This window comes from Erinaceus europaeus, chromosome 1 (genome assembly GCF_950295315.1).
Source record: "Erinaceus europaeus chromosome 1, mEriEur2.1, whole genome shotgun sequence".
Lineage (NCBI taxonomy): Eukaryota > Metazoa > Chordata > Mammalia > Eulipotyphla > Erinaceidae > Erinaceus > Erinaceus europaeus.
In genome coordinates, this window is record NC_080162.1 from 23382837 (window position 1) to 23400348 (window position 17512).

The window sequence follows — 17512 nt, forward strand, 5'->3', positions numbered from 1 at the left end:
TAAATCCATTTTCGTGCCTAGATCCAGGCCCTTCATGTCTGCTTCAGTGTGGAACTAGGACTTAACACAGCATTTCCCAGGCCAGGTCAGGGCAAGGAGTACCACGGCCAGTTTAGCCTCTCCTGCCTGAGGACCCAGGTGTACCCCATCCTCAGCCTTACCTTTGCTGTTGGGACCCTTGCCCACTGCCCCCCTCACAGCACCTCTTTATCTGTGGCTCCCAGCATGTAGGCCTCTCTCTATCAGTGTATCAGGCCAGCATGCCTCATCTAAAGTGTATATATTACCTAATAAAATCCTTCTTACTTGGGATTATTGCATCAAATTTTAATTTCCTCACTCGAGCAACAGCATGTCAGCCTGCCCGTCAGTGAAGGACCGATAGAAGGTGAAAAGAGCGGATAAACTGCACAAATTACTGCCAGCCGATGCCTATCAGCCCTTTGACTGGAATTGACTGGAATTAAGGACTGAGAAATAGGATTTTCTGCCTCCGAATCTGCTGTGGCAGCTGTTGTTGGAAGTTCCTTCCAGCCCCCACTGCCTCCCCCTGCCTTCCCGGCCCCAGGCACCTCCCTGGCCCTGAGCACATAGCACATCCACCTTTCAAGTCCTTAATCCTGTCATGGAGTTAGTGGGGGGAGGGGGTCCCAGCAGAGCTGGAATGAAAGGAGGTGGACTAGGACCCCTGAAGCCAACCAGATCCTGGCCAGCTCCAGGCTCAGCTACTCTCCTGGCGAGCTCCAGGCTCAGCTACTCTCCTGGCCAGCTCCATTGGAAGGGGGTGCACCACAGAAGGCAGGAGGGAGACCGAGTTCTTCGAGAGAAGTCCCAACAGTCTTAACTTCACCTTGACTTCCCCGTGGGTATTTGTGTCTCCTAGGCTGGGGCAGCTGTCGGGCTGAGCTTCATTGACGGGAGACAGACGACCCGGGACTCATGGCTGGGTTGTACGCAGTATCTCTTTATTCATGCAGGATGCAGCGCAATCTATACCAAGCTAAGCTAAACTAAACTAAAAACTACAATCTTGTCCTTATAAATATACTAGCCCAGTAGGGTGGGAACAGGATGCAACGCAGAGAGGGTGGAGAGAAAAGTGACTGGTGAAAATCAGGGTATGACAAGGAGAGGGGGCAGAGCAGGCAAGAATTCTATCACTGAACCACCAATGCCCTGGAGGGAGGGTGGTGCTTGTTAACAGTGGTTATGTAAACAGAATGAAGTGGTTATGTAAATAGAATAGCGTTAAGCAGGGAGGATTAAACCAAATGAAACAGAAGAGGTTTTTAAAAGCATACCAACAGGCAGCCTTGCACATCTCACCACCCTTCACTTTGGTGTGCCCCCTTCAGGCCCACCCCACACAGCCCCTCAGTTTCCAGTCAACCCCACTCTACACATTCATGACACCTGTGACTTAAAACTCATCCCTGGTCTTTCTAAGCTGGTTTCCTCACATATACTCTCATTCTGGGAGACTGTGCAGGCAAAGTATGGAAACCTCTGTTGGGTGCCCAGCCCTACGCTGGACGCATAGTGGGTGCCCAGCCAATGCTGACTGTTCCTGTGGGCCTCTAGGTGTTGTCCCTGTAGAATGCCCAGGGAATGCCTTCTCCAGGGCCAAGGCTCACCAATCTGGAGTGCTGGGAACTCTGTATTTTCTGAGCTTGTCTGGAGCATCATCTGGGTGCTCACAGCGGTTCTAGACTCTGCTGAATAGTGACAGTCACTTCTGAAGCATTTTCTGAGAGCCAGACTCTGTTTCTGAGCACCTCTACTCACTGAGGTTGGGGACTGCTCATACCTATTTTACAATGGGGGAAGCAAGGCAGTGAGGGGTTTTGTTTTGAAAAATCATGTGCTATTTCACTACTCCTGGGCTAGTTTCTTATTTAGATAGAGAGGTGGGGAGAGACACTGAAAGAGTGAGAGATACCACAACACTGGAGTTTCCCCTGTTGCCATGGTAACTCCCATGCTTGGTTTTGAACCTAGGCTACAGGTGGTAAGACATACACCCTACCCAGGGGGATCTCTCTCAGACCCCAAGTGAGAGGTTATCACATAGGTTACTCAAAGATTCAAGCACAGGCAGATTGATAGCAGAGGCATATCTTCTACCCCTTGCCATGATGCCTCCCACCATGAGGAATGGGGACCCCATGGTCCTGTGCACTTTTAGCGTGCCTTCACCCCTGCCACTGTGACAGTAAGAGACTGGTTCCCAGTTGGGCAGAGGCCATACTTCTCCATCCCTTTGTCTTTGAAAATAAGTTTCAGTATATTGGAAAAATAATCACTGAGACTCTGAAACTAGAGCCATGGGCTCCCCAGAGCCCCCAATCCTCCCTGTTAATTCCTTCTCATAACATTTCTAGTCTTTGTGTCTGTACTTGTATTAAAAGCTCAGACATTTATTAAAAATGGATTTATTTACCCAAAAAAGAAATGAAACCCCCAACTTGGTCCATAGCCTTTCAGAGCCTGCTTCTAGGAGCTCAGACATAGCTCATCCCAGGGAGCTCAGCCTCTAGGTCTCTGGTCCAGAAAAGTTGCTGGCCCCCTCTGAGCCCCCTTTGCCCAGGAGGACTTGGGCAGCCCAAAACAGGCATGCCCAAGAGGAGATGCTCAGCACTCTTAGAACTGAACATCCTTGGCCTCCGTTCTCTCTTTGCACACACCAACTCTGTCATCCCAGCCCTCCCCTCCTGTCCCCCATGAGGCTCACTGTTCCAAACTTAGCCCTAGGCCTTTATTGTATGCCTATGGCAGGGAGGGGAGTTATGTACTTGTCCTAGGGGGTTATTATCTGGAGTGTTCTGGAAGAGTTCCATTAGCTATAGGTCCAGTTAGCCTGGAAGGCCAGTCCCTGTCCTCAGCAGACTAGAGACAGCATGGGGAACTCTCATGGTGTCTAAGCTAGATGTATGGGTTTGGTTTTCCATAAAGACATGAGGGAGGGGCCGGGGGTGAGACCAGAGCACTAAAATTCTTCCAGTGCAGTGGGAGCTGAGCTCCAATCTGGATCATGTACATAGCAAAGCAGTACACTACCCACGTGAGCTATCTTGCCAGTCCTTGGATGTTGTAAATTAACTTAAAAAGGGGTTGGGGAGCTGTGGCGTATAAAAGTATTCACAGTGGGGAGCTGAGAACAGGTTTTAGAAAGTTTTATTAGGGTGAAATGGGTAAAAGGCAAAATAAGCAATTATCATCAGGGGTTAAGAGTCTGGTAGGTCCATAAAGTCTGAGTATAGTTATAAAAAGTTTAGTTCCATAAGATAAACAATTGTCAGCTGAGGTAAAGGTTGCTCATGGCTGTAGAGGGGTCTAAAAGTTTACCAGCTAGCAGAGTCACACGTGTTCAGTTCTCAGGAGAAGTAGCCATGGTGGATACCTGGAGCATCTCCGCTAAGGTGCATCTGACCAGCAAAAGCAGCAGCCAAAGAGAGCCAGCTGCTCCAAGTCTTTTATATATTCTTTTATACATTTTATACATTGTGCTTTTATAAATTCCCTTCTCTGTGTGTCCCTCCTCAGGCTGACCTCATTCATATGCTAATAGTCCCCAACTCTTGGGGTCACAACACTTGGATGAGATTCTACAAGAGATGGTTGTCTCTAGATCCAGAAACCCTGTCCTGGCTGCTGGAGCCTCAGACCATAGTCCTATGCCACCCTCCTGGGGACAAACCCAGACTGTTACTGTTTGAGAACTGCTTCTAGGAGGAACAGATCTTCAGATAAAGAGCCCTTTGTGGGCTGGTGATGGGAGGTCGCAGTTAATTTAGATCCTTCAGGTCTCAAACAGTGCTTTCCACATAACCTCCCATCACCCCTGGGGCTAGCCTGTTAGCTCGTTACTTGAACTGTCTTCAGATTAAAAGTCAGGGAAGGGCCAGCAAAACAGCTCTCCTGGATAGTGCTCTGTGTTCCCATGTGCATGACCTAGGTTCATGCCCAGATGCCACTACACTGGGGGAAGCTTCAGTGCTATGGTATCTTTCCCTGTCTCTGTCTCTATCTGAAAAAGTCAGCCCAGAACAGTGAAGCCCTGGTGATGGTAGAAAAACAACCAACCAACCAAACAAACAAAAAACAAAGCTTAACCAGTTCTTTGCTATTTCTAGGCACTACACCACAGCCCTTTGTATAGCTTAAAGGGAAAAGCTGAGTCTGTGAATTTCCCCAAATTGGACATGAGCTAGTGCCTGTAAAGTGCTTAGACTAGTAGTATCTGTCATTTCACAAATGCCAGTTAACATTAGTACAGCAGAACCTGTAACTGAGGCAGCATTGCTTGGCGGACAGGATCATTTGCCAGAGAACTTGAATCTAAAGCTTGGCTTTGCCATTCCCCCCTTGCAGTGGGGCCTTACATCTTGTGCCTCAGTTTCCTCCTTTGTGGAATGCAATTGTCTCTTTGGTTGTGAGTAAGAGGATTTAATATACAGAATCGGTTTTCAGCGGCCCAGGTGGTGCATGCTGCAGCTGCCACTTCAATCTTGCAAATCTCAGGTCCTCAGAATCTACTTGGAAAGATGCTTGGTTAATGGCATCTTTCTCAGACTTCCTGTTTTCCACAGGGAATTCAGAGTTCCCGGGGAATGAGGCCAGTGGAGGGAACCAGAACTGCTTCCTGCACAGCCTCAGCCTCTGGGTGCTCCACCTCTCTGTGGGAGGCATTTCTCCCAGAACATTCTCACATAGAAACCTGAGGTGTTCTGAATTGCTGTACACCTAGCCCAAGAGTAGGTGGAACAGAAGGCAACAGCTGTCTCTTGTGTCTTGGCAATGAAAGCAGGAGGAGTTGGAGGGAAGGCACCTTGCCCTCCCAGGGTCCTTCCAGGAGAGAGTGGCTGGGAGTTGCAGAACCAGCCTCTCTCTACAGGAGAAGGTGCTCAGATGTAAGAATGAAGGGGGATGGCCTGCCAGCTTTAGCTTGGCTGATGAATAAAGAATGGGCCAGAGGCCTGAGGCCTGAAGTAGACAAAGTCAGGAACCCCTCATCAGACATGCAGATGTCTGCACTGATATTTCCCTCGGGATGAGCACAGGGCACATACTGCTCTCCATCACTCAGGGAAAACTGCAGGCCTGGCCTTGGCCTCAGGCAGGCACTGTGGGCAGGTTCTGCTGGCTGGACCATGGTGTGACGGGGCCTAGAACAGAGCGAAGGGACAGCTCATTAAGAGGTGGTGAAGTTAAGGCTTTCCCATTGGTACAACCATTCATCCAACCAAACAATTAGTCAAGTGATATTTGAACGTGCCTTTTATATACCAGGTTCTCCTAGAATGTCTTTTGCCTTCAAGCCCCTGCCTCTGCCTTCTCTCTTGCCTGGAACACCTTTCTTTTCATTAGCTCTCTCTGGTGAAGGTCTGTTCTTACCTTGTGCCCTTCTTAAATGCCACTCTCTTTTGACCTTTGGTCAGTTCTTCCAGATATAATCATACATTCGGGGATACTTTTATTTTGCATCTGCACCTACCCACATGTATATAGCAATGTCCCTGAGTATGTCCTAGGTCCCCCCCCCCCACTGCAGACTGCGTGCTCCCTGGGATCGAGGTCCCCTCACTCCTCATCCTGGTCCTCTCAGCTCCTGGTCCCATCTTCCCCAGTACAGCAGGGAGAATGTGTGAGGTGTGGGCTGGACCTGCTGCTTGCTATGCTGGATGAGGCGTAGTTCATAGGTCCACGGCACTATCCAGGGCTGCCAGTCATCTCTGGAGATACTCGCCCTCAGGGATTATGAGAGTGAGTTTGTCTCAGTGGAAACATGTCTGAGCATTTTTGCGTTATATCTCAAAAGGTAGAGGCAAACTGAGATCAGGGAGGTATAGCAACTTTCCTGAGATGACACAGCGGCCTATGTGGTCGAGATGGACTGGAACTCACCTGCCCGATGCTCCTCATCAGATCTTCTCTCCTTAGTGGTTCCTACGAATGAGGGAGGAGGGGGAGGGAGCATCAACCAGACTAGATCTCTCCAGAAAACACTAAGTGGTGGTCTGGGGGCTACACTGTATGTCCCAGGAGTGGCAGGGACATTGTGGGCCTGATACTGGGCAGCTATATCCTAGCTGACCTTTTAGCCAAGGGTCTTCCAAGAGAGGGAGACTGTAGGTAGTACCTAGACAGCTACAAAGCAAGACAGTAGACAGGTTAGGCAACCAAACTTAAGCCCTGGCTTTCTTTTAACCAGGGTACCACTGTACGGATTATCACTGCCATCGACCAGGACAAAGGACGTCCCCGGGGGATTGGCTACACCATCGTCTCAGGTAAGGCCTGGGCTGCCCCCGGCCCTGTCACCCACCTAAGCAGAAAGACCCCTCTATTGGAGTGTCTGACCCTGTGAGGCCCAGGAGAGGTCTGTAAATGTATGGGGGGGGGTGTCAACACCCAGATAGAGACCCCTGGAAGGGGGCTAACTGGATGAGAAAGTCAGAGGGGTGGAGGGGACCTAAGATGTCGGGGGCTGCTTGGGTGGTATGGGGGCAGGTGCATGGGGCTCTGAACGGGACACTGGCAATCTGCATCTGACTTCCTGTGCACTGGGCATTTCTTACTTGGTGAAAAGGTAACAGTTGTGCATCATTTCAGTACTGGTCCTACAACTTGGGTCAATTTCATATACTATTCATATTTATGACTACTAAAAATGCATGTGTAGAATGTTTCCAAGAGGTATCCAGCCCTCCTTCTACCCTCCCTCCCTCTCATGTGGTGGTTAAGCAGAATAGTGGTCAACTATGAAGAGGGTTCTGGGAAGTGAGATCCCTGACTCCTCCCCTCACAGGCTCAAGTGGAGACTCTGGTTGTCCCCAGGCAGGTTGCTTTTGGAGCAAGGTTGCATGAGAAACAGCTCTCCTGACACTGGTCCCTGTGCTGTCACCCCACCACCATCATGTGGCCTCCTTGCTCAGTAGACTAGTCAGTGAAGGTTCAGCCTGCTGCATCAGGCAGGCCATGCTGCTGGCCAGGAGGACAGCAAGGTCCTGGGCTAGCTTACTGCTCACCTGTTCCCATAGGAACTCTGCCTGTCTGCCTGCTTCAGGACCCCAGTGAGGCTGGCTGACAAGTCTGGGGGGACCACACCAGAGAACAGGAAATGGCATTTGGAGGCATTTTCTTCCACCAGCTCAAAGTCATGGTGTTCGAGAACATAGAGGATGGAGTTTATTTTTGGATAGAGCACTGCCTTGGGTGGGTCTTGACACCTCTGCTTCTCAACCATGAAATAAAAGCAACAGAGGACCCGCTGTGTTGGCAAGAGACTTCAACTGGGAGAGCGGCTACTTTGCAGTATGTGTGACCTGGGCTGGAGCCCAACTCTCTTCTCCACAACTGGGGAAACATTGGTGCTATGGTGCCTTTCCCTATCTCCTTCTGTCTCTCTCTCTCTCTCTTTAAATATTTATTTACTTCCTTTTTGTTGCCCTTGTTGTTGTAATTAATATTGTTGTCATTACTGATGTCATCATTGTTGGATAGGACAGAGAGAAGTGGAGAGAGGAGGAGAAGACAGAGGGGAGAGAGAAAGACACCTGCAGACCTGCTTCACCGCCTGTGAAGTGACTCCCCTGCAGGTGGGGAGCTGGAGGCTTGAACTGGGATCCTCACACAGGTCCTTGCGCTTTGCTGTGTGCTTAACCCATTGTGCTACTGCCTGACTCCCCTGTTTATCCCTTTCTATCTGAGAAAGTTGTCTTAGATCACTGAATCCTGGTGACTACAAAATAATAATGATGATGATAATAATAATAGAATAATAAAGTAACCTACCTTGGAACAATATAAATAAAGAGCTTAGTTTATGTGCATAAAGTACTCCATAAGAGGGGGCTGGGTAGTGGCGTACAAGGTTAAGCACACAGTATAAAACACAGGAACCCATGCAAGGATTCTAATTCAAGCCCCTGGGGTCCCTACCTGCACAGGGGTCATTTCACAATCAGTGAGGCAGGTCTGTGGGTATCTCTCTCTCTCTCCCTCTCTATCTACCCCTCCTCTCTCAATTTTTCTATCCTATCCTAAGAAAAATGGCCTCCAGGAGCAATGGATTCATAGTGCAGGGCAGCTCAGGCGGAGGAAGGGGGGCATAGCCTTAGAGTCCCAAGACAGCTGGCGGAAAGGTCCATGGACTGCTACAGTCAGTCCTCAAGAAGTCCATCAGTGTAAAGGGAGTGTCCAAAGGTGTACCAGCAAGTCCTATAGAAGTGTCAGTCCAAAGCAGATGACCACAGAAGAAATGCCAGGGGATGAAACACTGCACGTCTGTCTTGATGGGGAAGGTCAACCACTGTAATTCTGTTTTTCTGTAGAGAGTGAGCTTTGGAGTCTGTGAATCAGTTTCCTCAGGTCATGCCAGGTCACATCATTGGTTTTGGGTGGGGGGTGGGCTGCTGTAGTCGTGTGTGATGTCAGAGGACAGGGGTTCAAGATGGATTTCTGGGGATTCCGTATGAGCAGATGCTTCTTCATGTGAAGGCTTGACATAGCTGTAGTCAATTACTTGTGAAGAAAAAACTTGTAACAAATTAGAAGTTTACTATAATTGACAACTCTTGATTATAACTGGTTTAAGTATCTTTATAATTTTGGAAGTCCTTTCTAGTATGATTTTAAGGTTGTTTGAAGAGTTTAAGCTCAATAAAAGAAGCATAGTTAGAAGCCTCAGGCATGAGAATCATTAACATAACCATTGTGCTATCTCCCTCACCCATACTCATACAGTTTTCAAGATTAAACATTTCGCATTTATACCAAGACGCAAAAAAAAAAAAAAATCAAAGAGGAAAAAACAATTTTTGGGATTGTTTCTGGATGTCTCTAGAAATCATGGCTGTATCCAGTTTTTTTTTTTGTCAATGTCATACAAAAATTCAGTCATTCAAATCACTCTCTTATGAAACGCAACTGAAAGCAGACAGCAAACTTAAGATATTCAGAGAGAACAAGGGGGGAAGCGAGAGAAAAGCAGTAGGTAGTTTTTTTTTCACCTTGAATTAGATTATTTAGATCCCACTATGTTCGCATCATGAGTCCCCAGAGGGCATCCTAGTCCAAAAAGCTCCTCAAAGTTCCATTTAGGGTGCTTCTGACTGTTCCTGTGGGATTGCTGCAGGCATCCATCCCATAGAAACATCTTCCCATAGAAGAAAGAATTGAATCAGGAGGGTAGAACTAACCACATGTCTCCATTCTTGGGCACTGCCAGGGTACTGGAGAATGCTCTGCAAGTTAGAGTAGTCCTTCCTCATGGGAAACATGGTAGAGAGAGTCCAGAAAGTCCCAGGGGAAATCTCCCAAGCTCTACGATCACGGTCATAAGGAACCAAAGTGTGGCCCGGAGCAAAATGTTCCAGAGACAGAGAAACTGTCTCATGAAGAAAGAGTAGAGGCTTTGGGAAACCTCTTCATAAGTAACAAGGTAGCCCATGGCATACAGGTAGCCAGGCAGCGTTTACTTATCTGGAGCATCTTTGTAGGTCTGCTGCTTGTGTGTGAAGCCGAGGTATAGGTCCTTTTTCGGGCACCAAATGTTGGGAACCAAATGCTGGGCTAGCCTGAGGGTGCTTCTTCCCAGGCACATTCTCTCTGGGTTGGAGAGAACTCGACCGGAGCCAACTAAGGCTGCTGCTCAGGATAGGGATCAGAACTAGCGTCGCGAGAGAGAGACTCTGAGACTTGCAGAGCGGGAACACACAATACCCTGCTGCGTTTATTGATCTGCCTCTAAATATCTTCTGAGACGGAAGTGGTAGGGTGAAAAAAGAAAGTACATAGGATAAGGGGGCAGAGTGGCAAAAGAGTGCAAACCAGTGAGGATTAAATGGTGGAAAACAGGATGTGACTAGGAGAGGGGGCAAAGCAAAAAGAGAGTATGAACCAGTGGGGATTTAACAGTGGAAAACAGGATGTGACTAGAAGAGGGGGCAGAGCAAAAAGAGAGTGCGAACCAGTGGGGATTAAACCAGTGTGGGTCTCAAACAAAACAATGATTATGTAAATAGACCACAGTGTTAAACAATGCAGGGGAACCTGGAGTGACATGGATAGAAACAGAAGCAGAACTAGCCAAAGAAGAAATGTTGACCAACAGAGGGTACCTACCCCAAGACCCAAGGCAGATTCCAGATAGCTCTTATGTGAGCAGTGACAGAGTAGAATTTGGCATCTGCCCCCCACTTCTTCTCCCTAATTCTGCCCAATGCAGAGTAAACTCTACCATGTGGAAAGAAAGGCTCTCACACTGGGGGAGGGGGATTTGAAACTCACCTATGCTGGAGAATTCCCAAAGCTCTTGCCAGAATTTTTGTAAAGTCTCTAGTACCTACAAAGAATCACTGTGTAAAACATGGGTGGGTCCCAGAAATACTCCTTTCTTGGAGCACCCAGTTGATGTATATGCAGGTGACTTTGGTCAAGAAAGACTTCTGTCCCTGGAAGAAAGGCGGAAGCTCCCCTGGGTGTTGTAATTTAACTTAAAAAGGGTTTGGTTGGAACTGCCATGGCATAAAAGGATTCACAGTGGGAGCTGGGAACTGGTTTAAAGAATACAAGGTTTATTAGGGTGAAACAGGTAAAAGGCAAAACAAGCACTTATCATCAAGGGTTAAGAGTACGCTAGGTCCATAAAGTCTGAATATAGTTATCAAAAATTTAGTCCCATAAGGTAAACAATTATCAGCTCTGGTAAAGTTTGCTCATGGCTGTAGAGGGGTCTGAAAGTTTACCGGCTAGCAGAGTTACACGTGTTCAGTTCCCAGGAGAAGTAGCCATGGCAGAACCTGGCACACCTCCTCCGAGAAGCTTCTGCCCAGGAAAGCAGCAGCAACCAAAAAGAAAGAGAGATTGACTTCCGGCTGGCTGTACTTTTAAGTCTATTCAGCCTACCCACAATGCTTTGTACACCAGCACAGAGTGGATCTGCCCACAGTCTACCATGCGCCTTTGCAGATCACTGTATCCTCTGTCACCAAAGCTGACATCAGCACTGTGTCGGGACTTCCATCCATGGTCGCCACTATACTGCATCATCACACCTGAGAATCGGGGCCCTTCTACTGAACAGAGGAGAAGCCAGGCCTAGGCCTAAGTTTCATCAATTTCTCAATTGGGAAGCAAAACAGGTGCCTCCCAGTGACAAGAGGATTGTGCTGGAAACCCAAGAGGCCACCAGTGAGCCCCAAGAGTGAGGGGGTTCAGGGGCAGGATAAAGTAGTAGTATGAAGGAGAGACTTGGCTGGATGGCAGGGAGCAGGTGGACAGTAGTAGGCTGGGCTTGGCCTTGTCTCTACTTCTCTTAGTCAGTAGTCTGCAAAGAACATGGTCTTGTAAAGGTCTGGCCTCACACACCTGTCTCCATCACAATAAATCACACCCTGTCATAGGTGGCTTGACTAGTGCCCTTTGGGCATGAAGCTGGTAGAAGGGCTCTCCCACAAGGGCACCTTCATGCTGACTGTCCCCATCCTCAAAGCTCAGCTAGATCCTGCTTTGGCCTCAAATCTTTGCAACCATTTTCATTTGAAAGAAAGAACTGATGAGTTTGGGGCACCCAGAGCTACGTAGGATTCCTGAAGACTACTGTGGATATGACTGAGTTCCTAGCACCTCCACTGTCTGGGCAGGTGATGGTTCTGTGTGCACATGGGGAGGGGGTGGTTGGGGAGGGAGGGAGGATACACAAAGCTGAGTCTGTGAGTGACCAACGAGACTCAGTTATCCTGCCCAGCACCCTGAGGTTCCCATCCCCTCCGGGCTGCTCATCAGCCCTGCAGTGGGGGGATTTATGTCTGCGCACCAGCATTCACCCCATTACTAATGGTCCTTCTGTTTTGCCAAGAACAAAGAGGCCTTCAGCTGTAAGTTATGGCTCCATTGCCATCAATTTATTCTCAGCCCCATGTGGCCAAACTGAAGCTGAAGAATGACAAGGCTCTTTCCTACAAAGCGCTTGGCACAGGCCCCATCCACTTCCTCAGCCTGTGCCTGCCCTCTCACCAAGGGCATCACTTGTTTTGGGTCCTAACCTGAACCCAGTTCTGGAAGCTCCTATCCCCAATGGCCAGTCTGGCCTGTAGTCTCAGTGGGCACTATCCCATGCCAGAGAGAGACAGTCCTGCCCCAAGGGGCAGCTGGCCAACCCTCCACTGAGCACTCCTCTTAGAGCCCAGACTTGTGAGTGAGACTCCGAGTCCTGCCACCTGCAGCTGTGCATCTGAGAAAAGTGTTTGACCTTCTTGACTTAATAAACCTCATGTACGGGCCAGAGATCATAATCCTCACGGTGCCAGGCAGGCTTTAAAGAACTTAAAAGCGAAATATTAAGGATTATTAATTATCAGAGCAGGGCAGTGGCAGTACCCAGTAGAGCACTTGTTACCATGTGTGATGATCCTGGTTCAAGCCCTCAGTTCTCACCCGAAGGGAGGAAGTTTCATGAATGATAGAACAGTGTGGTAGATGTTGATCATTCTCTCCCTCTCTCCCTATTTCTCTTTCAGCAAAGAAAATGACCTCTGGGAATAGTGGAATCGCTGTATAGGCACAAAGCTCCAGCAGTAACTCCAGGGGCACACAAAAAGAAAAAAATTATATTAATTATCTAAGAAAGACCAGGAACTGGGCCCTTAGGGGATCCTATTCATTCATTCATTCATTCATTCATTCATTCATTCATTCATCCACTCATCCACTCATCCATTCACTCACTCGTTCATCCATCCATCCATGTGGCTAGGAGTGTGGGCTCTGGCACCGTAGTCCAATTGGTGAGCGCAAGCTATGCCAGCCAGTCCTGCTGTCTGTATGGCTAAGGAGGCCTTGAGCTGAAGCTAGTCTGAACCAAGAGGCATATACCATCCAGGAGTGAGAAGACTTGCCATGCAAAACAGCGTGTGAACGATCTCATGGGTAATGTCTCTGACTGATGGCATGTTAAAATATTTTGGGGCCAGGCAGTGGCATATCGGGGTAAGCACACACATTACAATGTGCAAGGTCCTGGGTTCAAGCCCTTGGTCCCCACCTGCAGGAGGGAAGCTTCATAAGCAGTGAAGCAGTGCTGCAGGTGTCTCTCTCTTTCTCCCTATCTCTGTTTCCCTCTTTATTACTGTATATCTCTAAAATAAATAAAATAAATACATAGGATATTATTTTAAATATTTTGGGAATGTATGAGGTTAAACACAATGTATTGTTGAAGTTTACTTCATCTTTCTTTTTTGCTTAATGTGGCTGGTAAATGATTTAAAATACCACATGTGACTCATGTTCTAATCCTGTGAAACACACTACTAAGGACCCGTATAAGGATCCCGGTTCGAGCCCCTGGCTCCCCACCTGCAGGGGAGTCACTTCACAGTGAAGTCACTTCACGATGAAGCAGGTCTGCAGGTGTCTATCTTTCTCTCCCCCTCTCTGTCTTCCCCTCCTCTTCAATTTGTCTCTGTCCTATTCAACAACGACATCAATAGCAACAATAAAACAATAGTAACTACAACAATAAAACAACAAAGGCAACAAAAGGGAATACATAAATATAAAAAAAATTAAAAAAAAAACATCATGGGGATAGGTGGGGGTAGATGGCATAACGGTTAGGCTAAGAAACTCTCATGCCTGAGGCTCTTTGCAAAGTCCTAGGTTCAATCCCCCATACCACCATAAACCAGAGCTGAGCAGTGCTCTAGTAAAGCAAAACAAAACAGAACAGAACAGACATGGGATTTTTTAAAAAATGATTTATTTATCTATGATGGAGAGAGAAATAAGAGAGAGCCACAGTATCACCCTGGTACATGCAATGCCAGGGGTTGAACTTGGCACTTAGGAGAATGTCTGAGCCTCTAGTGCATGCTCACATGTGCAACTGTTGCTGTCCACCATGGTGGAGTGAGATAATCTCATTGGGAGGGTCTAGCAGCGGAGTAGAGCTACTTGCATTCCCTCAACTGAAGACTAGTCCATCTCTATTCAAGGAAGGCCATCCTCTTTGACTGAGTGACCAAGCCTTCAGCTTTGGGAAGGACACCCATGGAACAGGGAGGGAGGAAGGGACACCTGCCTAGCCAGCCAGATTAGCCAAATCAGCCCTGGAAATCAGTGGGATGAGAGGTGTCATCTTGAAGTCATCTCTGAGCTAACAACTGCGCCAGTGTCCTGACAGTGGTGGGGCACCAGGCACCAGCTCAGCCTCAGGCGCCTGCAGTGGGGCTGGGGAGACAGACAGACAGCAATGTGCTGCCTGCAGTGAGAACTGCCGAGACGTGGGACAGCTGGCTCCCAGGGAGGTCTGCTAGACTGGTCTCTCTGCCTTTCTGTGTGTTGGACAGTAGTCAGAAGAAGCTCAAAAGAATCCCATGGCCAGGCACCTACCTTCCCCTGCCCCCAGTAACCACTGGATGGGGAGAGTTCCTGGGGGATCTCATCTAGGCCTAGAGTATGGACAAGGATCCCTCAGGAGAGCACATGCCTTTGTGGAAACTGCAGTGACTAAGGGAGGCAACAGGAGGCAGGACCCATGCAGGGTGTGGAAGGCCAACTCTAGAGAATGCCAGGCCTTAGTGCCGGGCAACAGGGAGCCAGCTCAGTGGACGGACATGGATGGCTGAGGGTCTAGTGTGTGAAATTCATGTGCTCACACTGCAGCCAGTGGGCTGTGGGTGGGGGGCAGGCAGGAAGTAGACAGATCAGTGGGGAGACTGCAGTAGCCCCCACCTCCAATGGCTAACCCTGTGGGGAGACAGAGCCAGCCAAAGTGAGATGTGGAGGCTGAGCTGACAGGAGGCAGTGGTGGGATAGGTGGAGTGGAAGTAGCAAAGGGATCTCCCATGACTGCCTCTTGGCCTGGGATGCCTTTGGCTTTCCAAACTTGCTTAATTTCACTAGCCTTCCCTCCCTCTCTTTTTCCCATCTTCCTTCCTTCCTCCCATCTTCCTTTCTTTCTTCCTTCCTTCCTTCCTTTCTTTCTTTCTTTCTTCCTTTCTTTCCTCCCTTTCTCCCTCCCTCCTTCCCTTCCTCCCCCCCTTCCTTCTTTTCTCCCTCCATCCCTCCTAACCTCCCTCCCTTTCACCCTTCTTCCCTCCCTCCCTCCCTTCTTTTCTTTTTTTTAGATTTGTAAATGCTTGGTGCCGGCATTATAAATCCGCTGCTCCCGATACTCTAGTTTCTCTTCAGATGTATAAATATTTCTCCTTTTACAAATCCGCTGCTCCCAGTGGACATTTTTTCTCTTTTTTCTTTTTTCTATTTTGTCTGATAGGACAGAAATTGAGAGGGGAGAGGAAGATACAGACAGAGAGACACGTGCTTCACCCCTGTGAAGCATCCCCGTCCTTGTGCATGGTACTATGTGTGCTTAACCAGGTGTGCCATTTCCCAGTCCCTAAATTTAACTTTCAACTGCTATTTTTTCTAGAGGGGAAACCACTCTCCCCAACTCAGTGACCGTGTGAAGGATTAAAACTTTCTTTCTTTTTTTATTTTTTATTTATTAAAAGGAAACATTAACTAAACCATAGGATAAGAGGGGTACAACTTCACACAATTTCTACCACCAGAACTCTGTATCCCATCCACTCCCCTGATAGCTTTCCTATTCTTTAACCCTCTGGGAGTATGGACCCAAGGTCATTGTGGAATGCAGAAAGTTTAAGGTCTGGCTTCTGTAATTGCTCCCAGCTGAACATGGGCATTGACAGGTCGTTTCATACTCCTAGCCTGTCTCTCTCTTTCCCTAGTGGGGAAGGGCTCTGGGGAAGCAGAGCTCCAAGGCACATTGGTGGGGTTGTCTGTCCAGGGAAGTCTGGTCGGCATCTTGCTAGCATCTGAAACCTGGTGGTTGAAAAGAGAATTAACATACAAAGCCAAACAAATTGTTGACCAATCATGGACCTAAAGGATGGAATAGTGCAGATGAAGAGTTGGGGGGGGCCCTCTATTTTGTAGACAGCTGTACTACTTTTGTTTTTGTTTTTTTCCTTTTTCTATTTGCCCCTGAGCCTGAAATCTGATATGCAGGTGGATCCAAGTTATTGTCTGGGGAGATGATGTCATGGTTGGAAAAAGCATCAGAAAGCTGGATCAGGGAAGAGAGTAGCTCCCTAATATGGGAAAGGGGTATAAATATTATTAACTGTAAGCCCCATCAATTTGATGTGATCTGGGGCCCATAATTAGCTTAGGAGCCTGTGTGACCTCTGCATCCCTCTAGATCTGCGCTCACATTCTGTGGTCATGAGTAGGAATATTCTTTTTTTTTTCTTTTTTTTTTTTTTTTCCTCCTCCAGGGTTATTGCTGGGCTCGGTGCCTGCACCATGAATCCACCGCTCCTGGAGGCCATTTTTTCCCCCTTTTGTTGCCCTTGTTGTAGCTTCGTTGTGGTTATTATTATTGCCCTTGTTGATGCAATTCGTTGTTGGATAGGACAGAGAGAAATGGAGAGAGGAGGGGAAGACAGAGAAGGGGAGAGAAAGATAGACACCTCCAGACCTGCTTCACCGCCTGTGAAGCGACTCCCCTGCAGGTGGGGAGCCGGGGGCTCGAACCGGGATCCTTACGCCTGTCCCTGCGCTTTGCGCCACATGCGCTTAACCCACTGCGCCACCGCCCGACCCCCAGTAGGAATATTCTATGCTGCCCCAATATCGACCCATCTTCCTCAGGTGTAGCACAGAGTATGTTGTCCATCCTCCCTTCAGAGGATGGAGCATTCTCTACCATTGTTGATCCAAGTTGAGGGCAAGGTCCTATGGGGGCTCACAAAGGGGTCTGTTGTGTTGTTTCTGATAGAGATGACCGGTAACAATGAAAAGAGGGATATATTCGAGGTCTAGGCCCATCATGTCTGTTTGGGAATCTCAGGACTCCCCAACTAGGGCCCCAAGAGACTAAAACTTTCACAATATCAGATTCCCTGTCTTTTAACTGAGGTCCATGGTGTGCCTTTCTCACATAGCTGTGAAAACTCCAGTAAAAAAAAAAAAAGTGGCATTTGGTACCTGCCCTCTGCTGGCACACAGTAGGCCCTCAGGAGATATCAGGTACTTTCTCTCCTGCCTGCCACCTATCAGGATGTGGGAAGGGACAAGCACACACCACACTGTCAGAATCCCATTGTGACCACTCTGACCCATCCAGCCACACACATCCAGGATGCCAGCAGCCCAGTGTAACAGCTTCCCTCAGTCAGCCCAGGGGCACCCAGGCCCAGGATTCTGTCCTGCCATCCCCTTCCAGCTTCACCTACACTCTCCATCCAGCATAAGAGCCAATATGATGAGGGCTGTGGAACAGTGGTTCTCAAAGTGAGGGTCTTGGAACAGCAGCAGTAACATTGAATGTGCAACTGCTCAGCCCCACCCAGAGTAAGTCAGACCCTCACAGGATATACCCCCCCCCAAATGATTTTAACTAGAGTTCCAGGTGGTTTTGATACTACCCAAATCCTTTCCCACCACATTGAAAGCATTCTCATTTTTCATACCTACTGGC

At 48.3% G+C, this 17512-nt stretch overlaps 1 protein-coding gene across 1 annotated transcript in view; it reads left to right on the plus strand.

Annotated features, from left to right (window-relative positions):
- Positions 1-17512, plus strand: part of CDH23 (cadherin related 23) — a 505784-nt gene that overhangs the window by 210996 nt on the left and 277276 nt on the right. Inside the window, exon 9 of the mRNA XM_060201959.1 lies at positions 6212-6290. Coding sequence (XP_060057942.1) covers positions 6212-6290 — 79 coding nt within the window. The remainder of the gene's footprint in view (positions 1-6211; positions 6291-17512) is intronic.